This window comes from Amphiura filiformis, chromosome 16, assembly GCF_039555335.1.
Source record: "Amphiura filiformis chromosome 16, Afil_fr2py, whole genome shotgun sequence".
NCBI lineage: Eukaryota > Metazoa > Echinodermata > Ophiuroidea > Amphilepidida > Amphiuridae > Amphiura > Amphiura filiformis.
This window is the reverse complement of record NC_092643.1, coordinates 34,733,198-34,756,322: the sequence shown is the minus strand read 5'-3', so window position 1 is coordinate 34,756,322 and position 23,125 is coordinate 34,733,198. Positions and strand designations below refer to the sequence as shown.

Below are 23,125 nucleotides of genomic sequence, written 5' to 3'. Positions count from 1 at the left end.
AGCTATAAGTGTTCTACGTTAGCTTAGCTTTACTTGGTGCATGTACATACTTTTACGCGCACAATCAACGTGCCACATATGTACACGCAAGAAACCATGCTATGCCAACACAGCACATGCTGAATTTCAAAGCTAGTGCCGGTGACTCAAGGTAGATATACAGACTATAGACGAATGCAACCCCAGCATTACTTTAGAACAATTACCAAGTATAGTTTCTTAATATGGAATTTGTCCTGACCCACAAAATCAACACATTTATTAGTACATATCACCCATGCAGTTTAAAGAGGGCCATTCTGTCTCATGGGGCACTTCACATGCATATTGTGTGCTCAAAATCATTCATTCCCACCACCTCGTTGAACGAGCGCAATAATATATTTACCAACAGTTACAGAAAATGAGCACACTGCCATATTCCCTGCCATATCACTAAATACATATAAGACATCAGTAGTTCCGATAGGAAAATTGACTCCTGGGTCATGAGATTGAAAGACATTAGGTGCCATGCCAGAGTTATCAGTAGCTGTTGGTTCTGTCCAGGTGACACTCATAAATGATGTTCCAACTGGAGCTATTATATTGATAGGATTTGGGCAACCAGTGATTACTGGACGTGTAGTATCTTTGCCTTCAGCTGTGGAAAAAAATGATTAGTTTGAAATATGAACTGAAAGGTACTTCAAGGTTCTAGGATCAAGGAAATGTACGTCAGGGTACATCAAGGTTCTAGGTCCAAGGCTCATTTTACCTCAAAACCTCAGCAGATTCATGCTACTCCAAAACCCAACTCCAATAGAATCATTACATAGAAAACCCAAATGTTTCAAGAATCCACATGATTAAAGAAAAACGTATGTTAAAGACACAGGTCTACTAACATGCAAAATCCATATTTCCAAGACAAAACTAAGAGCTGTTCTAAAAGTATATCAAACAACAGATGTTTCAGTGAAATCTTTTTGACAGGAATAGTGCTACACTAAATTACAGCAAATATTAACATACCAAGTAATGGAAAAGAGAAGGAAACAAAGGAAGTCTGATATTGTCAAAGTACATGCAAGATAGATCCCTGATATCGTGATTGGTTTAAGATGTGATATCATCATAGGTGTAAGACAACAGAATTTGATATTGTCAATCAATTGCCATATATAGAACTATGTCATGCACACATAACAGAATATCATATTTTATAAGTTTCCTGAAATTGTAGGCATATACATATACCAGAAGAAATATAACTTTAAAAACACACACAAGATATAGAACCTTCACCATTCGATTATAAACAAACAATAAATTACCAATGGTTACTGTGAATGTGCAAATGGCCTCATTCCTGGATATATCAGTGAATGTGTAAGAAACTTGTGTAGTGCCAACAGGGAAGCTATCACCGGGTTGATGGGATTGTGTGACAGTAGGTGTCAGGCCAGAGTTATCAGTAGCTGTAGGTGCTATCCAGGTGACAGTCGTAGATGTCATTCCGAGTGGGATAAGGATGTCAAAAGAATCTGGACAATCACTTATCATGGGTGCTGTTGTGTCATCTTGAGCAACTGAATTAAGAGGAGTGATTGCAGATAAAATCATGATTTCTGGAAACTTGTATAAAATTTAACTTGGAGGATTTTTGACCAAATTAATTAAGGAAGCACCGTCCTTTAATGAAATTAAGTGTGATAAAGTGTGAGGTGCATGCACATATTTATTGCATTGAGAGAAGGAACACCTTTTCTTTGTATAATTACACATATTCACTACAATGAAAGAACAATCTTTAACAATGACTGAATAATCTTTCTCTCAAAGTTCCCATCACCAGATGACCAATATGTGCATTTACCGATGAGTACGTTGAACGTGCATCTGGCAGTATTTCCAGCCATATCAGCAAATGTGTAAGTAACCTGTGTAGTGCCAACAGGGAAGCTATCTCCAGATCGATGAGATTGTGTGACAGTAGGTGTCATGCCAGAGTTATCAGTAGCTGTAGGCTCAGTCCAGGTGACAACACGGCGAGATGTTCCAAGTGGGATAACAATAGGAAGTGGTTCTGGGCAACCAGTGACGACAGGTGCTTTAATGTCTTGCTCCTCAACTGAGTTAAAGATAGTGTAATGGTATGGGTGAGTCAGCTATTTGTGGCAGATTTTAAACATTCATGTTGGGATGACAATCCAAGCTTATACATCCAAAGAGCTATGAACAGGGAAACTGTATTTCAGTCCACATTATAATTATCAAAAATGTGGTTTACATTTTTGGCGGCCATCTTGGTATGGTGGCAGCCATTGAGAAAGCTGACACCAAAAAGCACTATCTTTTAAGATAACAGTCTGTGAAATTCATAGACGTTTCATTTTGGTGCAGATCAGGGGAACATTTTGGTATGGGAGGTCATCCAAAGTTAAAGGTCATATGGGGTCAAATGTCAAAATTTGGTCGCAAGCATTCCAATAAATTATCAGAAGATCAATGAACTTATTAGCTTCAGCTATTAAACATTGGCAATGCAATGTTATTTCATTATGGTTTCCTTATAGTCTGTGACAGTACAACGAGTAACCCACCCCACTACAGATAGACTATGCAATGCAAATAACCCATATCCAAGCCAAACAGGTTTATACCAATGGTTACAGTAAATGAACATGCAGTCACATTGCCAAACATATCAGTGAATGTGTACACAACTTGTGTCATCCCAACTTGGAAGCTTTCACCAGACTGATGTGATTGGGAGACTGTAGGTGTCAACCCAGAGTTATCAGTAGTTGTAGGTTCTGTCAATGTGACAGACATAGAAGTCATTCCAACCAGGATTATAATGTTGATAGGATGTGGACAACCATTTATGATAGGTAGTATGGTGTCCTAAGTAAAATACTATCCAATGTCAACTAATATTATACAAAAATGTAGGAATAAATTAGGATATATTAGGTAGGGTTATTGAACAATTGGTCATATGTTTGTTGATAGAGCAGTTCCTAAGCTGTCAGCCACCTCATCTATTTTTGCTTTTGATATGAAACATCTAGGGTCTAAGATTGCTAAGATCTATATTAGAATCAATATGAAACAATAGTGAAGACAAATTACCAACTGTTACATTGAAAGAACACACAGCTTGATTTGCAGCCATATCAGTAAATACATAATTGACTTGGGTGACTCCAACAAAGAACATATCACCCGGCTGGTGGGATTTGGTGACATTAGTTGTCATGCCAGAGTTATCAGTAGCTGTAGGCTCTATCCAGGTTAGTGTCCCAGAGAGAATTCCATGTGAAACAGTGAAGTTGAGAGGCTCTGGACAACCACTGATATTAGGTGGTGTGGTATCCTCACCAAGAGCTGCTTATGGATAACAATGGATTGAAAGCATGGCTGTGTGAACAAAACTAGGTTTTAACAGAGCAAAACATTTGAATGTTACCAAGCACTGCAGAAGTGCATTTTTGGAGTTTCCAAAAGCTTGTGCAAAGTTAGTTGTATAGAATATGATGACATGCGATGTCAAACTGCTGACCAACTGCCAAGTAACCTTGAATGCCTCTGCTTTAAGGAAATTGCACCAAATTAGGCGCTATCAGATGGGGCTATTGAATAGTGTGGGGTCATATGCATGCTGATATAGCAGTTCCTAGCAGTTTGTGTTTATAAACACTTTGGTAACCTCAAAACATGAAACTTCTAAGAGTATAACAGACATGCATGATTCTATTCTACATTGGACTATTAAATAATTGTGAAGATAAATTACCAACTGTTACATTGAAAGAACACACAGCTTGATTCGCAGCCATATCGGTAAATACATAAATGACTTGGGTGACTCCGACAAAGAACATATCACCCGGCTGGTGGGATTTGGTGACATTAGGTGTCATGCCAGAGTTATCAGTAGCTGTAGGCTCTATCCAGGTTAGTGTCCCAGAGAGAATTCCATGTGAAACAGTGAAGTTGAGAGGTTCCGGACAACCACTGACATTAGGTGGTGTGGTATCTTCACCAAGAGCTGTTTATGGGTAACAATGGATTGAAAGCATAGAGCAAAACATTCAAATGTTACCAAGCACTGCAGAAGTGCCTTTTGGAGTGCCCAAAAGCTTGTGTAAAGTTAGTTGTTGAGAATAAGATGACATGTGAGATGTCAAACTGCCGACCAACTGTCATGTAACCTTGAATGCCTCTGCTTTAAGGAACTTGCACCAAATTAGGAGCTATCAGATGGGGCTATTGAACAGTGAGGGGGTCATATGCATGCTGATATAGCAGTTCCTAACCTGTCTTTATAAACACTTTGGTAACCTCAAAAGATGAAACCTCTAGAGTATAACAGACATGCATGATTCTATTCTACATTGGACTATCAAATAATTGTGAAGATAAATTACCAACTGTGACATTGAAAGAACACACAGCTTGATTCGCAGCCATATCGGTAAATATATAATTGACTTGGGTGACTCCAACAAAGAACATATCACCCGGCTTGTGGGATTGGGTGACATTAGGTGTCATGCCAGAGTTATCAGTAGCTGTAGGCTCTATCCAGGTTAGTCTCCCAGAAAGAATTCCATGTGAAACAGTGAAGTTGAGCGGCTCCGGACAACCACTGACATTAGGTGGTGCGGTATCTTCACCAAGAGCTGTTTGTGGGTAACAATGGATCAAAAGCAAGACTGTGTGAACAAACTTTTAACAGAGTAAAACAGTGCACTGCAGAGAGCTAGTGTCCACAATCTTGGCAGAGTACCACACCAGACCAGCCTACATACATGTGTATAATACAGTGTGACACACACTTTAAGACATGTACCATGCAACTAGGACCGAAACTATTATCACTTCACTAATGAAAATATCATTTGTAAAATAACAAACACTCAACCTATATCAGTAGTTGTCAACACATCCCTTGTATTATCATATTCAAACCAAATAATATGAACATCTATTCATGCCAGTATTACTTGCCTAATCCAGTATTTTTAATACCTAAAAATATTGTGATGTTTTCCATTATTTTTCCTCTTTGATAATATGAATTTCTAATTCCATCTAGAACTACCAAGACTATTTAAACAGAAATTGCATCATCACAAAAAGTCTTAGCATTGGCTGACTTTTCAATATGAATAAACTTTCATTAATAACTAAAACCAAATAAAAACTAAAACCACATGATAAATGATCTCCTGTTACTAACTAGAACAAGCTAACAGCTCTTGACAATAAAACTGATTTACCTATTGTTATTGTAAAATTACACATGGCCCTATTTCCAAATATATCAGTGAATGTGTAAGTAACTTGTGTAGTGCCAACAGGGAAGCTATCTCCAGGTCGATGGGATTGACTGAGTGCAAGTGTCATCCCAGAGTTATCAGAAGCTGTTGGTTCTGCCCATGTAACAACCCGAGATTTTGTTCCAATGGGTATATCATAACCTCTTGATTCAGGGCAACCGGTGATTACAGGTGGGGTTGTGTCCATATCGACAACTGAAAGAGAGGTTACTGAATGCTAGCATGATCTGGAGAGAATATTTTGTTGATGGCTGATGCTTATTTCATGCAATACTACATGGATGACATAATTTAGATGATTCAAGTTCTAAGGCTACTTTCACTATCATGAAAAACATTTGTGATGACCCAAACTGTCAATACATAAGGGACTCTAAGTATCACAATAGCACCTGTTCTAATAACCCATACCAATAAATCTACACCATACCAAAGACCAACCATAGGTAACAGATTAAATTTATCAGCAATCTTTACTATAATATCACATGCTAATAAATCTACATCATATCAACAAACAACCATACAGACTGAGTCAAAAAGAAGTAAACTCATGTTTGAGGGGCTGTAACTCGGGATCTGTAAGGAATCTGCTAAAAATGAAAATACCACTGGAAAGAGCAAATTCTGGAAATTTAAATAAAAGAAAGAATTGTTGCAATTGCTCACAGCAAACTCAAGTTATACTCATTTGAATACAACCACCCATTTTTGTAGCTGCACACGGTTTCACTTACCAAGTAGGGGTCTACCTATTATGTTGATTGGTAAGGCGCGATATTCAAATGCAAATAAAGTTCTGTAGCAGGTGTGGTTTCGATCAATAATATCTACATGTTAAAGGGTTCTTTTCAATATGATTTTTACCTCATTGCACTACATTTTAATAAAACGGGCCAAATGACTACATGACACCACAATTTACCGCACGGGAGCGCACGTGCAAGTCGACGAAGTATCATGAAACTAAGAGTCCCACTGAAGTTCAGCGTCTTTTTCGTCCCCAATTTCCTACAGCTAACCAGGTTTTATGTAAGGGAGCAGTATAAGAATGCGAACAAGTTCAATGTGCATGGGACACTAAGGAACAGATAGCCGGAAGCTTCAGGCAGACCACGAACTGCTAGATCACAAATGAACATTGCTAGAGTTAGACATGCGTTACAGCAAGACCAAAGATCAGCTCAATCCTTTACCCAACATTCCCCAATCAAGCTTCTGCCGGATCGTTCGTAAAGACTTGAATTGGTATCCCTGCAAACTATAGTACCGTCATGGACTTTGTTGAATAAAAGCAAAAGTTGTCTTTTCAATAATAAATCCTTTTAGAACTTTGCTGATTCGTCGAAATTGAAATGGATGTAAATCAATCAGCCGTGTGCAGCTACAAAAATGAGTGGTTGTATTCAAATGAGTATAACTTTAGTTTGCTGTAAGCAATTGCAACAATTCTTTTATTTATTTAGACGTGTAGAATTTGCTCTTTCCAGTGGTATTTTTATTTTTAGCAGATTCCTTACAGATCTTGAGTTACAGCCCTCAAACATGCGTTTACTTCTTTTTGACTCAGCCTGTAGACTGCAGATCAGAATTATCTTAAATATCTTACTCTAATATCACATGTTAATAAATCTACACCATGCCAACGACTAGCCACAAGATGCAGATCATATTGGAAAATCAATCACTACAATACCATTGCTTCTTTTCCCATCTTCTAAAATACTAACCCAAAGAAACTTGTATTACATTGTCATCACAAATCTTAGAGAAACAAATCTATCCAGAAATCATGCCTGGTTAGACATTTCCACACATTTGAAGTGCAAAATGCATAAAAGTCCTATTATATTTACCAACAGTAACTGAGAAGGTACAAGTAGCCTGATTTCCAACAAGATCAGTGAATGTATATGAGACCTTTGTGATTCCAATAGGGAAGCTATCACCAGGCTGATGGGATTTGGTGACAGTTGGTGTCATCCCTGAGTTATCAGTAGCTGTAGGCTCCACCCAGGTAACATCTATAGATGTTGTTCCCATGGGTATGGTATAAGTTGATGGCTTTGGACATCGTTGGATGACAGGTGGTATAGAATCCAATGCAATGACTATGACCAAAGAAGATTGGAGTAAGGATTTATAGTGAAAGAGAAATATTTCTTTTGTATATTTGTTTCATTTTCAAAATTGATCCTGTGTCGATTTTACTCTACTTGGTATGCTTTGCTCTTTCTTTCAAAGAAACCGTTTTTTAGTTATTGCAGTGCAATTTACAATAACAGCTTCATTGGGGCACTTTCTATCTTTTAGGTTGAACTCAATTTGGGCTTTGGCCAAAAATGTAATGTAATACTTGACTAGTCAGAAGATAAACATGACAATTTTTCAGTCAGAAGAACAATGGACTAGTTGTACTAGTATTCATTCAGATACTTATGAAGTCATGCAATTTTGCAATTTTGCAATTCTCATTTCAAAACTATAACCCACTGTTATTTGAGAGCTGCAAACATCTAATATAAGATGATAGAAACATTAATGAAAGCCATAAATGTTCACATTACCCATCACTGTGAATATACACATTGCTTCATTCCCAGCCTGATCAGTAAACGTGTAAGCAACTTGAGATGGACCAGCAGCTAAGTTATCACCAGGTTGATGGGATTGGGTGACATTGGGCATCAAGCCAGAGTTATCAGTTGCTGTAGGTTCTGTCCATGAGACAGGTGTAGAAGTCATTCCAGGAAGAAGGATCACATTAATTGTATCCGGACAACTGCTAATAACAGGTGCTATGGTGTCTTGTCCCATATCTGTACATTATGGGCATAAATCATTATTACTTCATTTTAGGTTACTTCCTGGCTACCTTTTCTAAAACTTTCATCTGAATCTACAAACTTAAAAACTCTTCAAAAATAACAGAAGGAAATCTAACCTTGAGCTGCAAACAATATATGAAAAATGACAATTCCATCATACATAGAACAGACTCCAAAGTAAATCATATCATCAGTAATACCATACTCTAAATGTCACATGCCAATAAACATACACCATATCAAAGACCAACCAGAGACTCTTTCTACAGTTTATGGACTAACCAGCAGATTATATCATAATACTTAGAATCAGTTGTTACACTATCTTGACATTATCTGGTGCTACATATTCCTTTCACCATTTGGTAATAGTGATCTAAACAGAAATCATGCCTGGTCAGATTCCATGCATTTAAATTACAAAATTCCTGTTATAATTACCAACTGTAATCAAGAAGGTACAAGTAGCCTCATTTCCAACAAGATCAGTGAATGTATATGAGACCTGTGTGATTCCAATAGGGAAGCTACCACCAGGTTGATGGGTTTTGGTAACAGTTAGTGTCATCCCTGAGTTATCAGTAGCTGTAGGCTCCACCCAGGTAACATCTATTGATGTTGTTCCCATGGGTATGGTATAAGTTGATGGCTCTGGACATCGCTGGATAACAGGTGGTATAGAATCCAATGCAATGACTATGACCAAAGAAGATTGGAGTAAGGATTTAGAGTGAAAGAGAAATATTTCTTTTGTACATTTGTTTCATTTCCAAAATTGATCCTGTGTTATACGAGTGGATCCTGTGTTGATTTTACTTTTGTTGGTATGCTTTGCTCTTTCTTTCAAACCATTATATAGTCATTGCAGTGCAATTTACAATAACATAGCTAGCTTCATTGGGACACTTTCTATATTTTAGATTGAACTCGATTTGGGCTTTGGCCAATATTTGTAACGGAACACTTGAATAGTCAGTAGATAAACATGACAATTTTTCAATCATCAGAACAATAGACTAGTTGTACAAGTAATCATGTACTAGTATTCATTCAGATACTTAGAGATGTCATGCAATTATTTTTACAATTCTCATTTCAAAACTATAATCCACTGTTATTTGAGAGCTGCAAATATCTAATATAAGATGATAGAAACATTAATGAACGCCATAAATGTTCACATTACCCATTACTGTGAATATACACATTGCTTCATTCCTAGCCTGATCAGTAAACTTGTAAGCAACTTGAGATGGACCAGCAGTGAAGTTATCACCAGGTTGATGGGATTGGGTGACATTAGGCATCAAGCCAGAATTATCAGTAGCTGTAGGTTCTGTCCATGAGACAGGTGTAGATGTCATTCCAGGAAGAAGGATCACATTAATTGTATCCGGACAACTGCTAATGACAGGTGCTATGGTGTCTTGTCCAATATCTGTATATTATGGGCATAAATCATTATTTCTTCAATTTAGGTTACTTCCTGACTACCTCTTCTAAAACTTTCACCTGAATCTACAAAATTAGAACTCTTCTAAAATAACAGGTTGAAAGCTGACCTTTAGCTGCAAACAATATTATCAAAAATGATAATTCCATCATACATAGAACATTATTACAAAGTAAATCATACCAGCAGTAATACCTTACTCTAAATGTCACATGCCAATATACCTACACCATATCAAAGACCAACCATAGACTAGAGACTCTGCAGATTATATCATAATACTTAGAATCAGTTGTTACACTATCTTGACTTTATCTGGAGCTACATATTCCTTTCACCATTTGGTAATAGTGATCTAAACAGAAATCATGCCTGGTCACATTCCATGCATTTAAAGAACAAAATTCCTGTTATAATTACCAACTGTAACCACAAAGATACAAGTGGCCTGATTTCCAACAAGATCAGTGAATGTATAGGAGACCTGTGTGATTCCAATAGGGAAGCTATCACCAGGTTGATGGGATTTGGTAACAGTTGGTATCATCCCTGAGTTATCAGTAGCTGTAGGCTCCATCCAGGTAACATCTATAGATGTCGTTCCCATGGGTATGGTATAAGTTGATGGCTTTGGACATCCTTTGATAACAGGTGGTATTGAATCCAATGCAATGACTATGACCAAAGAAGATTGGAGTAAGGATTTATAGTGAATGAGAAATATTTCTTCAGCATCTAATCCCTCCATTGGCCTATTCTAGTTGAAATCAATATATTGAAGACATGGTCTTAATATCTTACACACTGGGGCGTAGCTTTCAAATGGAGTTACCTATCCTGGTAACCCCATTTGCAATTCACACTCCCTGTGTGGAAGACTTAAGGCACAACATTTTTTTGGTTCTATAGCACTATGGGTGCCCGAAGAGGTACCGATGACACTTTTTATTGTACCCTGAATATTTGTACAGTGCAACCTAATCTACGGGCACCGATAGTTCTATAGGACCAAATTGAACGTGGTGCCTAAGTCATGTCTTTAATAGGGGTGTATGGCTATTAGCCAGAATGACCCCATGATGCTGTCTGTGTTAATCACTCTGGTATGGCTCATTCTTTCTTGCATATTATTATTTAATTATTGTACTGGATTTTACAATAGTGTTGCTTCACTGAGGTACATTCTATCATTGAAATTGAGCTTAATGGGCTCTGTCCACAAATGTAACTTAATACTGTAATTTAAACACATTGAACAATGTAATTTGAGACTTTCAGCTTCATAGTCTTACTACCTGTCAAGATTGTTACCATTGTTACTTGAGAGCTGCAAATGTCAAGATAACATAATTATCTATAAATGAAATCCATTAATATTCTAATTACCCATTACTGTGAATATACACATTGCTTCATTCCCAGCCTGATCAGTAAACGTGTAAGCAACTTGAGATGGACCAGCAGTGAAGTTATCACCAGGTTGATGGGATTGGGTGACATTGGGCATCAAGCCAGAGTTATCAGTAGCTGTAGGTTCTGTCCATGAGACAGGTGTAGAAGTCCTTCCCGGAAGAAGAATAACATTTACTGTATCCGGACAACTGCTAATAACAGGTGATGTCGTGTCCTGTGCCACATCTGTGTATTATGGGCATATACTATTATTAGTTTCTTTCTGATCACCATCACTAAAACTCACATATTCTACAATTCTGCTCTAAAATACAACACTAGAGCCTTTCCTAACAAACACCACTAAAAGTTAATTTATAGTCCCTAAAATGAACTCATATCTTAATACATTCCATGTGCTTAGGCCTATAAATAAAATCCTGTAACAGAGCTATATTTTGTCCTAAAAAGGTGACATCATCATTCTTCAGTCCTGTCCAAAACAGAGCTACTAGACACTACCATGTTGTTCTAAGCCACCAAATGTTGCCTATTTGAGCAAAAAACTACCGCAATCTAAAATGACGGGCTAAAAGTACATCATTTAAAAAAAACACCAATTTAATCATACACCAAATTAAAATCCTAAAATGTAATCCAAGCCAAATCAGAGATTTCAGGTCCATAAAGGAATCAGCAGAATATGGATTTTGGAAAGATTATGAGAGAAATCCCACCACCAAACAGGAAACAAAAATGTGGAATACCAATGGTTATGATAAATCTACACATGGCCTCATTCCCTGCCATATCAGTGAATGTATATGTGACTTCTGTGACTCCAACTGAAAAGTTATCCCCAGGTCGATGGGATTGAGTGACTGTAGGTGTCATGCCAGAGTCATCAATAGCTGTAGGTTCTGCCCATGTGACAGGAAGTGATGTAGTTACAGATGGAACTGTAAAGTTTTGTGATACTGGACACCCATTGACTGTTGGGGGTGTTGTGTCCTCACCAGCAACTGCAAGGAAGATGTTAGTGTCATTAAATACATTGGTCGCATTAAGGTGGCTGTGTACTCTCAGACATGCATGTAGTAAAAGTGCAATAACTTTGTAATTATTCGCGCAAAACATATAAAAGTATACATTTTAATGAAGGCAATACATCAATAAATCTTAATATAAATACAGATTTGGGGTAAAAACAACAATTTTGAAGAAAATCACAAAAAGTGAGTTTTTGGCAATATTTGTTAGGTACATCATAACCAAAAACACTCTTTCCAAAATATTTTATTTAGTTTTTAGCTCAATCTTGAGGCTCCATTCCAAAAACGTTTTTTTATTTTTTGATATTGGCCTTATTTTTGAGATATTGACCATATAAGGCATCAAAATGAACTTTTAAAATTCAAAACGCCTATTTGCACAAAATGATGCCCAAAATCGGAAATAGACCAACATATAAAAAAATGAGAAAACCGTTTCTTGAGTCGATCATGCTTTTTACGATGATCATATTTGCTTACCTATAGATGTTGTATTTATTGAGTTATCGTGTACCTAAATCGTCATTTTACCGAGAAAATGAACATTGAAATAATGGCCGTTGAAGTTTAAAGTGGTCACATTTTGCACTTTCATCGAATCTCACAGGAGAATGCGACAGTTTTCGTTTTTGAAACTTATATTACGTGAACATTGGGTAAATCCACAGCCCCTTGAGAAGTTTGAGCGAAATCCATTCATAACTTGATATTTAAATCGGGGGAAAGAACTTGAAAAAACCCACATTTTATCAGCTAAACGGAGCCATTTGACCACTAGAATTTTGTGAAATCAGTGCTTCCGTGGTGTTTCCATAAGATGCGCCGCGCATGCAGATAAGCGTCGCGTATTTGTGCGTTAACAAATTGCGCGATACGCAACGCGATGAGTTGTTGCTTGGCGTGTACCTTGCTGGTACAACAAAGATTTTCTTTCCTTTCAATTTCAAACACGAGTGGAATAGTGAAATAAAATCCTTAAAATATTGCAGTTGGAGTTTACAAATCTGGATTTTCATTCCTTGTATTTATAAAAAACATAACAAGGTACAAACATATCATAAAAACTCAATTTTGAGAAAGAAACAATGGCTAGAGTACACAGCCGCGTTAAGCGTGCTTGTATGTTGAACTATCATTAGCCCGAAGCAGGGGAATGAAGTTAGATAACACTTTCATATTTGCTCTTGAGGTTGGTATGAAAAAACAGGCTACACATGCGCAAACCCCATACCTACATAGCAACATATCCAGTAAAGGGAATACAAAGGATGGAATGAACATCAATGTTTTTCACTAGATCAATTCTTTTACACTTTTTCATGACTCAAAATTTGATTCTCACTCAATTATCTTGCAACATATACAGCAAAGGGAATACAAAGGAAAGGATGGAACAAATATCAATGTTTTTCACTGGGTCAATTCTGTTGCACTTTTTCATGAATCAAAATCTCATTCTCACTCAATTATCTTACAAGAATCAAGTGATAATAACGTTTTCAATCCCATCAATTGAAAACCAATTTAACCCCTGCAGAATAAATGCTGTGGTCCCCGTTGGTAAGGCCTATTGTGTGAATTTGTGTACTGTTGCCAAGTCACGTGGTACACATGCGATGTTTTGCATTCCGATCATTTATTGTTTCGTCATTATTTTGTCAGATTCAACAAGACTAGGTTGTGTTTAAAAAAAATTTCTTCGGAAGTTTTTAGTTTGCATATTTTACAATTTAACCATCGTTCATAAGTAGTAATCCCAGTAGCTTTATATATTAATTTGGAAGTGTATTTACAACAATATTTCGTGGCGTGGACCGTGTTTTCATTGATGGTTTTAAATCGGAAAAATACAACAAAATATATGCGGCGGTTTGGAATTTCAAGAACTTTGAGTGGAACATTGGGAGAAAAGAGCCTATACCACCAGCTGGATTGAATTTTATGTCTATTTGCGCTATCACCGAGAGCATCTCGCCAGGAGCATGGCTGATAATTCATCAGTTATGAAAGTACAAGTGCGATCATAGGCTAATGATATAGTCCAGTTTGGTTCCTTACGATTCCAAAGTCTTTTTACATCAGTACATGAGCGGAAAATCGTTGTTGAATTTCACATGCGAAACAACTAGCTGCAGCAATCAAGTAAAGTCGTCAATATTATCATAGTGATGGTATTGCGGCAAGTGGAAATTGTGACATTGTCTGGGATTCTCTTAAATATTTTATAAAATAATACAAATAGTTGGACAAAACTAACCCGAGTGATAGAGAGGCGAAGTTGCTGGTATTTTAAATGCGGAATGTGACAATTTTACGTGAACGGGTCACACAGACTCGGGCGTTATCCGGCAGCGGTGTGGAGAGCAGTCAAGATGATGAGTTGATTTGGTGAGAAATTTGCTTTTATAATCAATCCCGGGTTTGAGTAGACTTAGGCCTAGGCCTAAAGCCTAAAGGTAGAACATATTTGTAAAAAAATGGGCATTGGAAGTATAAATAACATTGGGTCGAGTGCGATTTATTTTATAATTTCACTTGACACGGTTTTAAGTTTTTCAAACTGTGATATTCACACAAGCAGAGCATAAAACCAGGTTGCCAAAAATTTCTGCTTGAATTGCTGGCCAAATAATCAAAAAGTCTCCAAAAATGTTTTAATTTGGTTTAACTTTATGGGAGCCAAATGTTAAAAAGTCCCAAAAATTTTCCTTAATCATTGGTTTTTTGAGGCCAGGAAATTGTCAAAATTCGCAAAATAATAATAATAATAAATAAATAAAAATCGAAATTAAGCCCAATTGGGCTACCAAATCGTGGGTTTGGTAATACTAAATGGCGGTCTCGATGATTGCGTAAATTGTTTACCGTCAATCAGTCCTGGGGATTTTGCAAATAGCCAATTCCTGTGGCGTGCTATCAACAGATTATTGATCAACCCAACGTGAAATTACATAAGTTCTAGCCAAGATATGGCCAAGAGATCGTAAACAAGTGTTGGGCGATATGCAATATAGTAACATCGCTTGCGGTGCATTAGTGATGCGCGGTATATGATATCCTGATATTACAAGTGGGATATTCGTGAATCATTTAGTCTGATTAAAGAATGTTAGTGGCTCTTGGAAAAGCTTGAATTACTGGAAGTCAAATTTTGGTTGGATTTTCATGAAAATTCCTGGAAAACTGTTTAAAGCAATCGGTAAGGGTTAGGATATGTGAACAGATTTCCTTTCTGGCATAAAATACTAACATCGAAGGGCAGCATTATAATTTAACAATTTTGGAGGTCGTTTTTCTGACATATGCAAAGGTTGTTGGATTTTGGTCATTCAAGGCAATCGGTGAAGGTCAAAGTTAAGAGTCCTTCGTATGTAAATTACAGAAAATATTAACAGTGAGTAGCAGCCCTATAATTTAACAATTGGAGGATCGTTTTATGGGTTTCCTGACATATGCATAGGTGTTGGCATTTAAGGAATTCATAGAAGATGTATCATCAGGAAAGCAAAATTGTAGAGTCATCTGATGTAAAACAAGTTTGGTAGATCTTGGTACGATTCCTTTTACTTGCCCAAATTAACTCGGCATAGTTTTTACTAGATTTGGTTTTACTCTACTTGGCAGCATCTTTGTGAAGCTCGCCTAGATAGTGGGAACAGAGCACACTGCCTTTCCACTTGGACCTTCTGGCATATTTAAAAAGTTGAAAAGTAAATAAAGAGGTAAATAAATAAACAAAATAAATGGAAAAATAATCATGTTCAAGATCAATTCAATTTTCAACTCGTTAGTATATAGTAAGGTAGTTTTATTAATAATCAGGCTTGTATATATGAGATGCAAAAGCCTTTGCTTGCACAATTTGCTCCCCTTTTTCTGTTTTCTTCATTGCAGATTATATCAGGTAACAGGAGGGAAGACGTGTTGCTTCAACTTGCTTGTCGTGAGACTGGAGATTTGTTTATGACCACAATAATATTTGACGGTGATCTCTTCATCAAGCATTTACCTATAATCATGATAATGGGTTTACTTCAGTTAGACATGGAGCCGCGTAGCAGCTACATTGCAGCAATCAATGACTTATATTTGCACATTTTGAATTAACACTGAATGTTGCACGTTGCTTTATCTACGAACGACGTAAAATGGAAGAATCATGTCAAGTGCTTTTTAAAAACATAAAATGGTGTACAATCTGGTAAGAATCACAAATCACGTACAATTATACGTCGTCGTTGTCTTGTGGGTCATAAGTAATATGACTGACCTGGTATTGTGATTTTAAGAGTGTTGTTTCAACTCTGCCTGTCCAATCCAAGATGTTGCATGTTGAGCATTCACAAGGGACAGTCTATTTGGGTTTTGAATGTCATCTGACCAATAGACCTCTGTTCCCAAAGTCCTGCAGTTGCTGCAATCAATCTTCTGACATTCTGAACATTTGACAGGTATGTACACTTGTACAGCGTCATCAATTATACTTTCAGTTGTTAGGTACTCAAAATTGTTTAATGGAAGTATGCATAACATTTGGAATGCACACTGAATATGTGCACATGATATAGTGGATGCTAAGTACAAGAACATTCAAGAATTCAATTGTCAGATTGGTATAAGTTAATAAGCAAGGAACGTGTCAAGTTGCTGCTTCAGAAGCAAGAATGTTTGTTTTTGTTTTGTTTTGTATTGTTTTAAACGATCATCTTGTTCAGAACCATGAATTGCCCTATTGTATTTTATTTAATAAAAATTTATTAAAAACCGGTCTAGCATGTGGGATTTGATCGATTAAGTTTGTTAATACTAAGGAAGGAATCAACTCCAGGTTGGCATGGGATAGCCTAGGCAGGGGCCAAGTACTATGCCCTCAAATCTTTCTTGTTCAACAAAATTCAAAATCAAAAATTGTGTTCAAGTTTTTTTCGTGAGGTTCATGCAGCCGCCTAGTTATCACGTTGATTCAAGAAGTATGTTGACCTATTGTATTATAGAATAGGCATGTTATCCTAGTACTCTGTACACTTTTATACCATGGCACACTTCTCGCTTGATGATAACAAACATGGTGCGGGGCTTAGATGTACCAGAAATATAAACAAGTGGCACACAAAATTTGTAGAGCAGAGTTAACGTGTCATTACCCACAGATATAGTTCATCCAGATATGCGTAATAATTGACAAAACCACTATGGGTAGGGGATTACACTCACAGTCACCGTTTGGTCTCCTATATATCAGGCAAAAGAACATCCAGAGAGCTTCCCATATCCCCCAGGCTTAACGGATGAAAATGAAAGAATAAATAGAATATGTTTAAAAATCTGGGGGGGGGGGGATTGGGAAGTTTATTTCTCATTCAGTTCTTGCATGATCCATTAACTTCTTTGGCAGAGATTTTCTAATTTGAAACATATATCTATTTAAGTATGGATAAGAAATGCACACAAATTAAAGTATGTAGACATTTTAGTATGGATCAAGTATCCAATTTAACCTGTCAGGGATTTCCCTATATATATGAATGTACGATTCCTGGAAACCATCTTACAGGAATATATATTATATATTTTGCATGCACAAATATTGTTAAAGGTTTCAGCCCATATCATTTTATATTACTGGCTGTGCTCTTTGTTTGGATATTTATAATCTCCCCTTTTTGTAGTTCACTAGGGATGTGATTTCAGATAGGTCATCTGGGGTGCTATATTAAATATTCCTTATTTTATATTTATATTTTTTATTAACAAGATATTATTCAGCTCCCTCTGTAGGGGTCACGAGGGTGGTGACTTAAGATAGGTTTCATCTAGGTCCTCTAAAATATTCTTGTTTATTTTAAGATATTTATAAGCCCTTACTGTGTAGGTCACTGGGGTGGTGACTTTTGATAGTTCATCAGGGTCCTTTGTAAATCTAAATATCGTTTTGCTAATAAGTCCAGGTTTTGGGTGCTGATTCCTTATATGCATGCTATATATTTGTGTTACATACTTATTGCAAATAAATCATATATGTCTGTTGAACGTCTGACAAAGACGCAAATCATTGCTTCCAATTTCATTATTTTGTCTGGGGTTAATAACGTTTTCAATCCCATCAATTGAAAACCAATTTAACCCCTGCAGAATAAATGCTGTGGTCCCCGTTGGTAAGGCCTATTGTGTGAATTTGTGTACTGTTGCCAAGTCACGTGGTACACATGCGATGTTTTGCATTCCGATCATTTATTGTTTCGTCATTATTTTGTCAGATTCAACAAGACTAGGTTGTGTTTAAAAAAATTTCTTTCCCACCCACCACTCCCTTTGCAATTTTTCATATTGAGAGTATGGTGCGGAAAAATTTATAAAGAAAATGTTAAGTTTCTATGTTAAAGTTAAAGAAGCAATTCTAACGTAATTGATAGAGCAAAGATTGGGTCACGATATTCGTGATTTGATGATTGGTTTGGTGCAGTCGTCTAATTCCTTTTGAGAGCGGTAAATTGCTCAAATCATGAAACTCTTGATATGTGCCTTCCTTGCTATATCAATCAAGAACTTCCTGCGGATAGTTGAACTTCATCGTGTAAAATGTACATCTCGGCGGAATCTCTCTCCTTGGGGTAATAAGCATATATTTAAATGTTATCTCATATGTTATAGCTTTTCAAACAAAAATTTAAAAGAAAAGGACGAGATAGCTGTAGTTGATTAAAAATACACACATGTCTAACCATGTCATTTGAAGTGAGCAATGCTAAAGCATTAGCATCAATTTAAACAAATTTAAAATCCGCTGGCAGAGATTTTCTAATTTGAAACATATATCTATTTAAGTATGGATAAGAAATGCACACAAATTAAAGTATGTAGACATTTTAGTATGGATCAAGTATCCAATTTAACCTGTCAGGGATTTCCCTATATATATGAATGTACGATTCCTGGAAACCATCTTACAGGAATATATATTATATATATATTTTGCATGCACAAATATTGTTAAAGGTTTCAGCCCATATCATTTTATATTACTGGCTGTGCTCTTTGTTTGGATATTTATAATCTCCCTTTTGTAGTTCACTAGGGATGTGATTTCAGATAGGTCATCTGGGGTGCTATATTAAATATTCCTTATTTTATATTTATATTTTTTATTAACAAGATATTATTCAGCTCCCTCTGTAGGGGTCACGAGGGTGGTGACTTAAGATAGGTTTCATCTAGGTCCTCTAAAATATTCTTGTTTATTTTAAGATATTTATAAGCCCTTACTGTGTAGGTCACTGGGGTGGTGACTTTTGATAGTTCATCAGGGTCCTTTGTAAATCTAAATATCGTTTTGCTAATAAGTCCAGGTTTTGGGTGCTGATTCCTTATATGCATGCTATATATTTGTGTTACATACTTATTGCAAATAAATCATATATGTCTGTTGAACGTCTGACAAAGACGCAAATCATTGCTTCCAATTTCATTATTTTGTCTGGGGTTAATTGACTGATCATGCAGAAAGGATATCAAATCATTTTTGATTCTTGAAAAACCAGATTAGGCTGGTCAATGCAAGGATAGGTTTCCTGATTCTGACTGAATTTGTCACCCTGTCTAATCCTGATAATATAACTTTGTTAACAATATATAGAATTACTATAGCCAGATTAAGCTCAAGTGTTGAAAATAAACAATCATGTACTATCTTCTACACTCTTTGATACATCTCAAAGGAGTTTAAAAATAAATTACCAATTGTGACAGTAAATATACATGTTGCTGAATTTCCTGCTTGATCAGTGAAGATATACACAACTTGTGTTTCCCCAACACGGAAGCTATCCCCAGATTGATGGGTACTAAATACATCCACGACTTGTCCGCTGTCATCCTCTGATGTAGGTGGTTGCCAGGTAACCACTCTTGAGGAGGTATTGGTGGGTACTGTATGGTTCACAGGTGTTGGGCAGTTGCTTATCATAGGTGGCGTGTTATCTTCTATTGCAACTAATTGGGATTATAATTAAAAATTAATTTCAGAATGGGGTCTTTAGTTAGGTAAACAATATGCAATGTACTATTGATTTCAAATGCACATGCATCCTCTTGAATGAAGCCCTTTTAATCTACGAGTAGTACCTGCTAATTGGTTACAAGAAGATTATTATGATTTATTGAGCCAATCAGCAACATTGTAAGAATATTTCTTAGGGTTGAAGAGGTCAGAGCAAAAGTATTTAGAAGATGCATTTTATTGGTCACTCTGATGAACATATCACATAATTACATAATCAGAAATGATGTACAAAAAAAGTAATAGGTCTAAAATATCAATGAATAAACTATGTTCCATTCCACTACTTCTGCAACGTGGTAAAAGACAGAATTACTCCTGTGTAGCAGTTAAGTTTTAACTTAAGCTAATGCAAGATTCCACACTACACCAGAAATGATACAGAATATGCTCATCCAATGACATATTATAAGACATTTCATAACCTCAACAACATTATACTATAGTAAAATCCAACATTTACCATTCCATTGCCTTCTTTTGAAAACTAAGCAACAACAACATATAGAATACTACTATAAAATGGCAATCAATTAAATTGTTGCAAATGTAAACCACCACTACTAATCTTAATCATCTGTATAGCTAGGTTAATTCATAGCAGTACATCTATGAAATATAGGCCCACACTAAAGTAAACTGTAAACTTGTAACAAACCATAAAAACAGTTTCAAATAAACCATCATCACTCAAGACACAGCATCCAACCTGCTTCGTCAGTTCACCACTATAAATGAATACTACGAACGTGGACAATAGACTAGAACTGGCAATCTTATACTAACAAACTACTTTAAAATATCAAATTATTCCTACCAATTGTAATTATAAATAAGCACATAGCTTCATTGCCAGCCTGGTCTGTGAATATGTACGTAACTTGTGTTATCCCAACAGGGAAACTATCACTAGATCGATGGGATTGGGTAACGGTAGGTGTGAGACCAGAGTTATCTGTGGCTGTAGGCTCTGTCCAGGTCACATTGGTGGAAACTGTTCCAACTGCAACATTTTGACTGAATGACTGTGGGCATTTAGTTATTACAGGTGGTTCAGTGTCATTGCCCTCAACTGTGCAGAAGCAATATAACAAAATAATAATGGATTGAGGGCGACATTAACAAGATATGTTGGTTTGGCTTTACGGCATTTTATGCAACTCACATGCTACCCATTTTAAGTTAAATGATGGTGGATTTGTAAATCTGGAGATGACCGGTTAAATTCTATCACTCTAAAATCTCTTTTCTAGATCGTACTGAATAACCATATTTTAGGCCTATACTAATTGAATTCTAAGGTAATATATTGTTAAACTTCTAGGGCCAGTCTTGCCTCCAATATAGGCCCCTATCTATCCATTCTCAGCCTACACTCAACTACTAAAGTTAATGCTCTCCGTGCTAGCCATATCATATTAATAAAAAGTCCAAGTTTTGAGATATTTTCTCAAAATATCAAGACCTATTTTAAGAACCACTGAACCAATACTAAGCTTGTTTGTACTCATTTGAATGCATTTTTCATGCTGATTCCAAATATGGTTGTGAAAATTTACAATTCTGAAATTTTTGAATTTTTGATTTTTTTTAAAAACTTGTCTGCAGTCGACACCAGCGTGGAGAGAGTTAAGTCTACATTTCCCTTTCACCTTGAATAATTTAAAGAGTAAATCATACCAAGTGTAACCATGAACACACACATGGCCTCATTCCCTGCCAAATCAGTGAATGCATACGTGACCAGTGTCATTCCAACAGAGAAGTTATCACCAGGTTGATGGGATTGAGTGACTGTAGGCATCAAGCCAGAGTTATCAGTAGCTGTAGGTTCTGCCCATGTCACAGTCATAGATGCAGATCCAACAGGGATGGTTATATTAAGTGGTTTAAGGCATCCAGTGACAACAGGTGGGTCTGAATCTTGTCCTATAACTACGCATGGATAAAAACATCAAAATGCTCTCAATATATGCTGACTGTAGTTCAGACTATTCAAAATATACACAAAGGTATTGCTCATGCTTGTACAAGATACTGTTTACTACCATGAAGAATATGAACATTTAGTAAAGTACCATTTTCTGAAGACACCCTTGAGTACACACTCATGCTGCATGTAGCCCAACATGAGACCATTATGCAATAAAACTAAATAGATAGGAAGAGAACTGGAGCTGGAAATTTGTAAAGTAGCACCATGAAATATCTGCTTTACAAAAACAAGAGTTTGTCACATTTACCAAGAGGTTTTACGTCTTTGCCTAAAAAGTAAGTTTAGGAAGGCAAAAGGTTGATGCCTCCAAAACTAACATCAGTGCTCAGGAGTGCACTAAAGACAGCTGACTGAAAAAACATGATAAACTTAGCATAAATATAATGCTACATCTATAAGGACTTCAAATACAAATATCATATCCTGGAATACACAGATCCCAGATCATAAACCTTTTTAATACTAAGTCACTGGTGTCTATATCAGTAGATTAGAATCCAATCACCTCATGAAGAAACTGAACTAACCAAACATCAATCAACTAAACAGAGAAAGAATCAATTACCGATGGTTACAGAAAATAAGCAAGTGGCTTCATTTCCAGCCTGGTCTGTGAATGTGTAAGTAACTTGTGTAGTGCCAACAGGGAAGCTATCACCAGATCGATGGGATTGTGTGACATTAGGCATCATGCCAGAATTATCAGTAGCTGTAGGTTCTGTCCATGTGACAGTCATATTTGCGCCAAGTGGAATGATGATGCTAATTGGTTGGGGCCGACAATTATTCACTACAGGAGGAGTAGTGTCATTAAGTTCCACTGTCAATAGAAGTTGTCATAAAAGATGTTTAGTACAGTGAAATAAACATGCACAATGCCAGACTTCTGTATCATAGATTCACAAGGTATATCTATCCTTGTGTACATAATTTGCAGCGTCCCTCTTTTAAGACTTATGTTTTGCCACTGTTAATAATACCAATTGCAAAATGTAAGTCTACATATGGGGTGAAACTT

At 36.5% G+C, this 23,125-nt stretch overlaps 3 protein-coding genes across 3 annotated transcripts in view; all 3 read right to left on the bottom strand.

The window, feature by feature from the left end:
- LOC140136398 (uncharacterized) overlaps positions 1 to 632 on the bottom strand; it is a 45,044-nt gene extending 44,412 nt beyond the window's left edge. Inside the window, exon 1 of the mRNA XM_072158122.1 lies at positions 389 to 632. Coding sequence (XP_072014223.1) covers positions 389 to 560 — 172 coding nt within the window. The 5' untranslated portion in view covers positions 561 to 632. The remainder of the gene's footprint in view (positions 1 to 388) is intronic.
- LOC140135911 (uncharacterized) overlaps positions 1 to 23,125 on the bottom strand; it is a 232,440-nt gene that overhangs the window by 128,741 nt on the left and 80,574 nt on the right. The window lies entirely within an intron of this gene.
- LOC140136397 (hyalin-like) lies at positions 866 to 22,844 on the bottom strand. Its single transcript, XM_072158121.1, has 19 exons — positions 22,673 to 22,844; positions 21,792 to 22,046; positions 20,929 to 21,183; positions 19,790 to 20,044; positions 11,792 to 12,025; positions 10,998 to 11,249; positions 10,032 to 10,286; positions 9,345 to 9,596; positions 8,600 to 8,854; positions 7,898 to 8,149; positions 7,187 to 7,441; positions 5,271 to 5,525; positions 4,416 to 4,670; positions 3,782 to 4,036; positions 3,118 to 3,372; positions 2,646 to 2,798; positions 1,859 to 2,113; positions 1,317 to 1,571; positions 866 to 927 (listed from the first exon to the last, which is right to left on the bottom strand). Exons 1-19 carry the CDS (start codon positions 22,842 to 22,844, stop codon positions 866 to 868), a joined length of 4,437 nt encoding a protein of 1,478 aa, XP_072014222.1.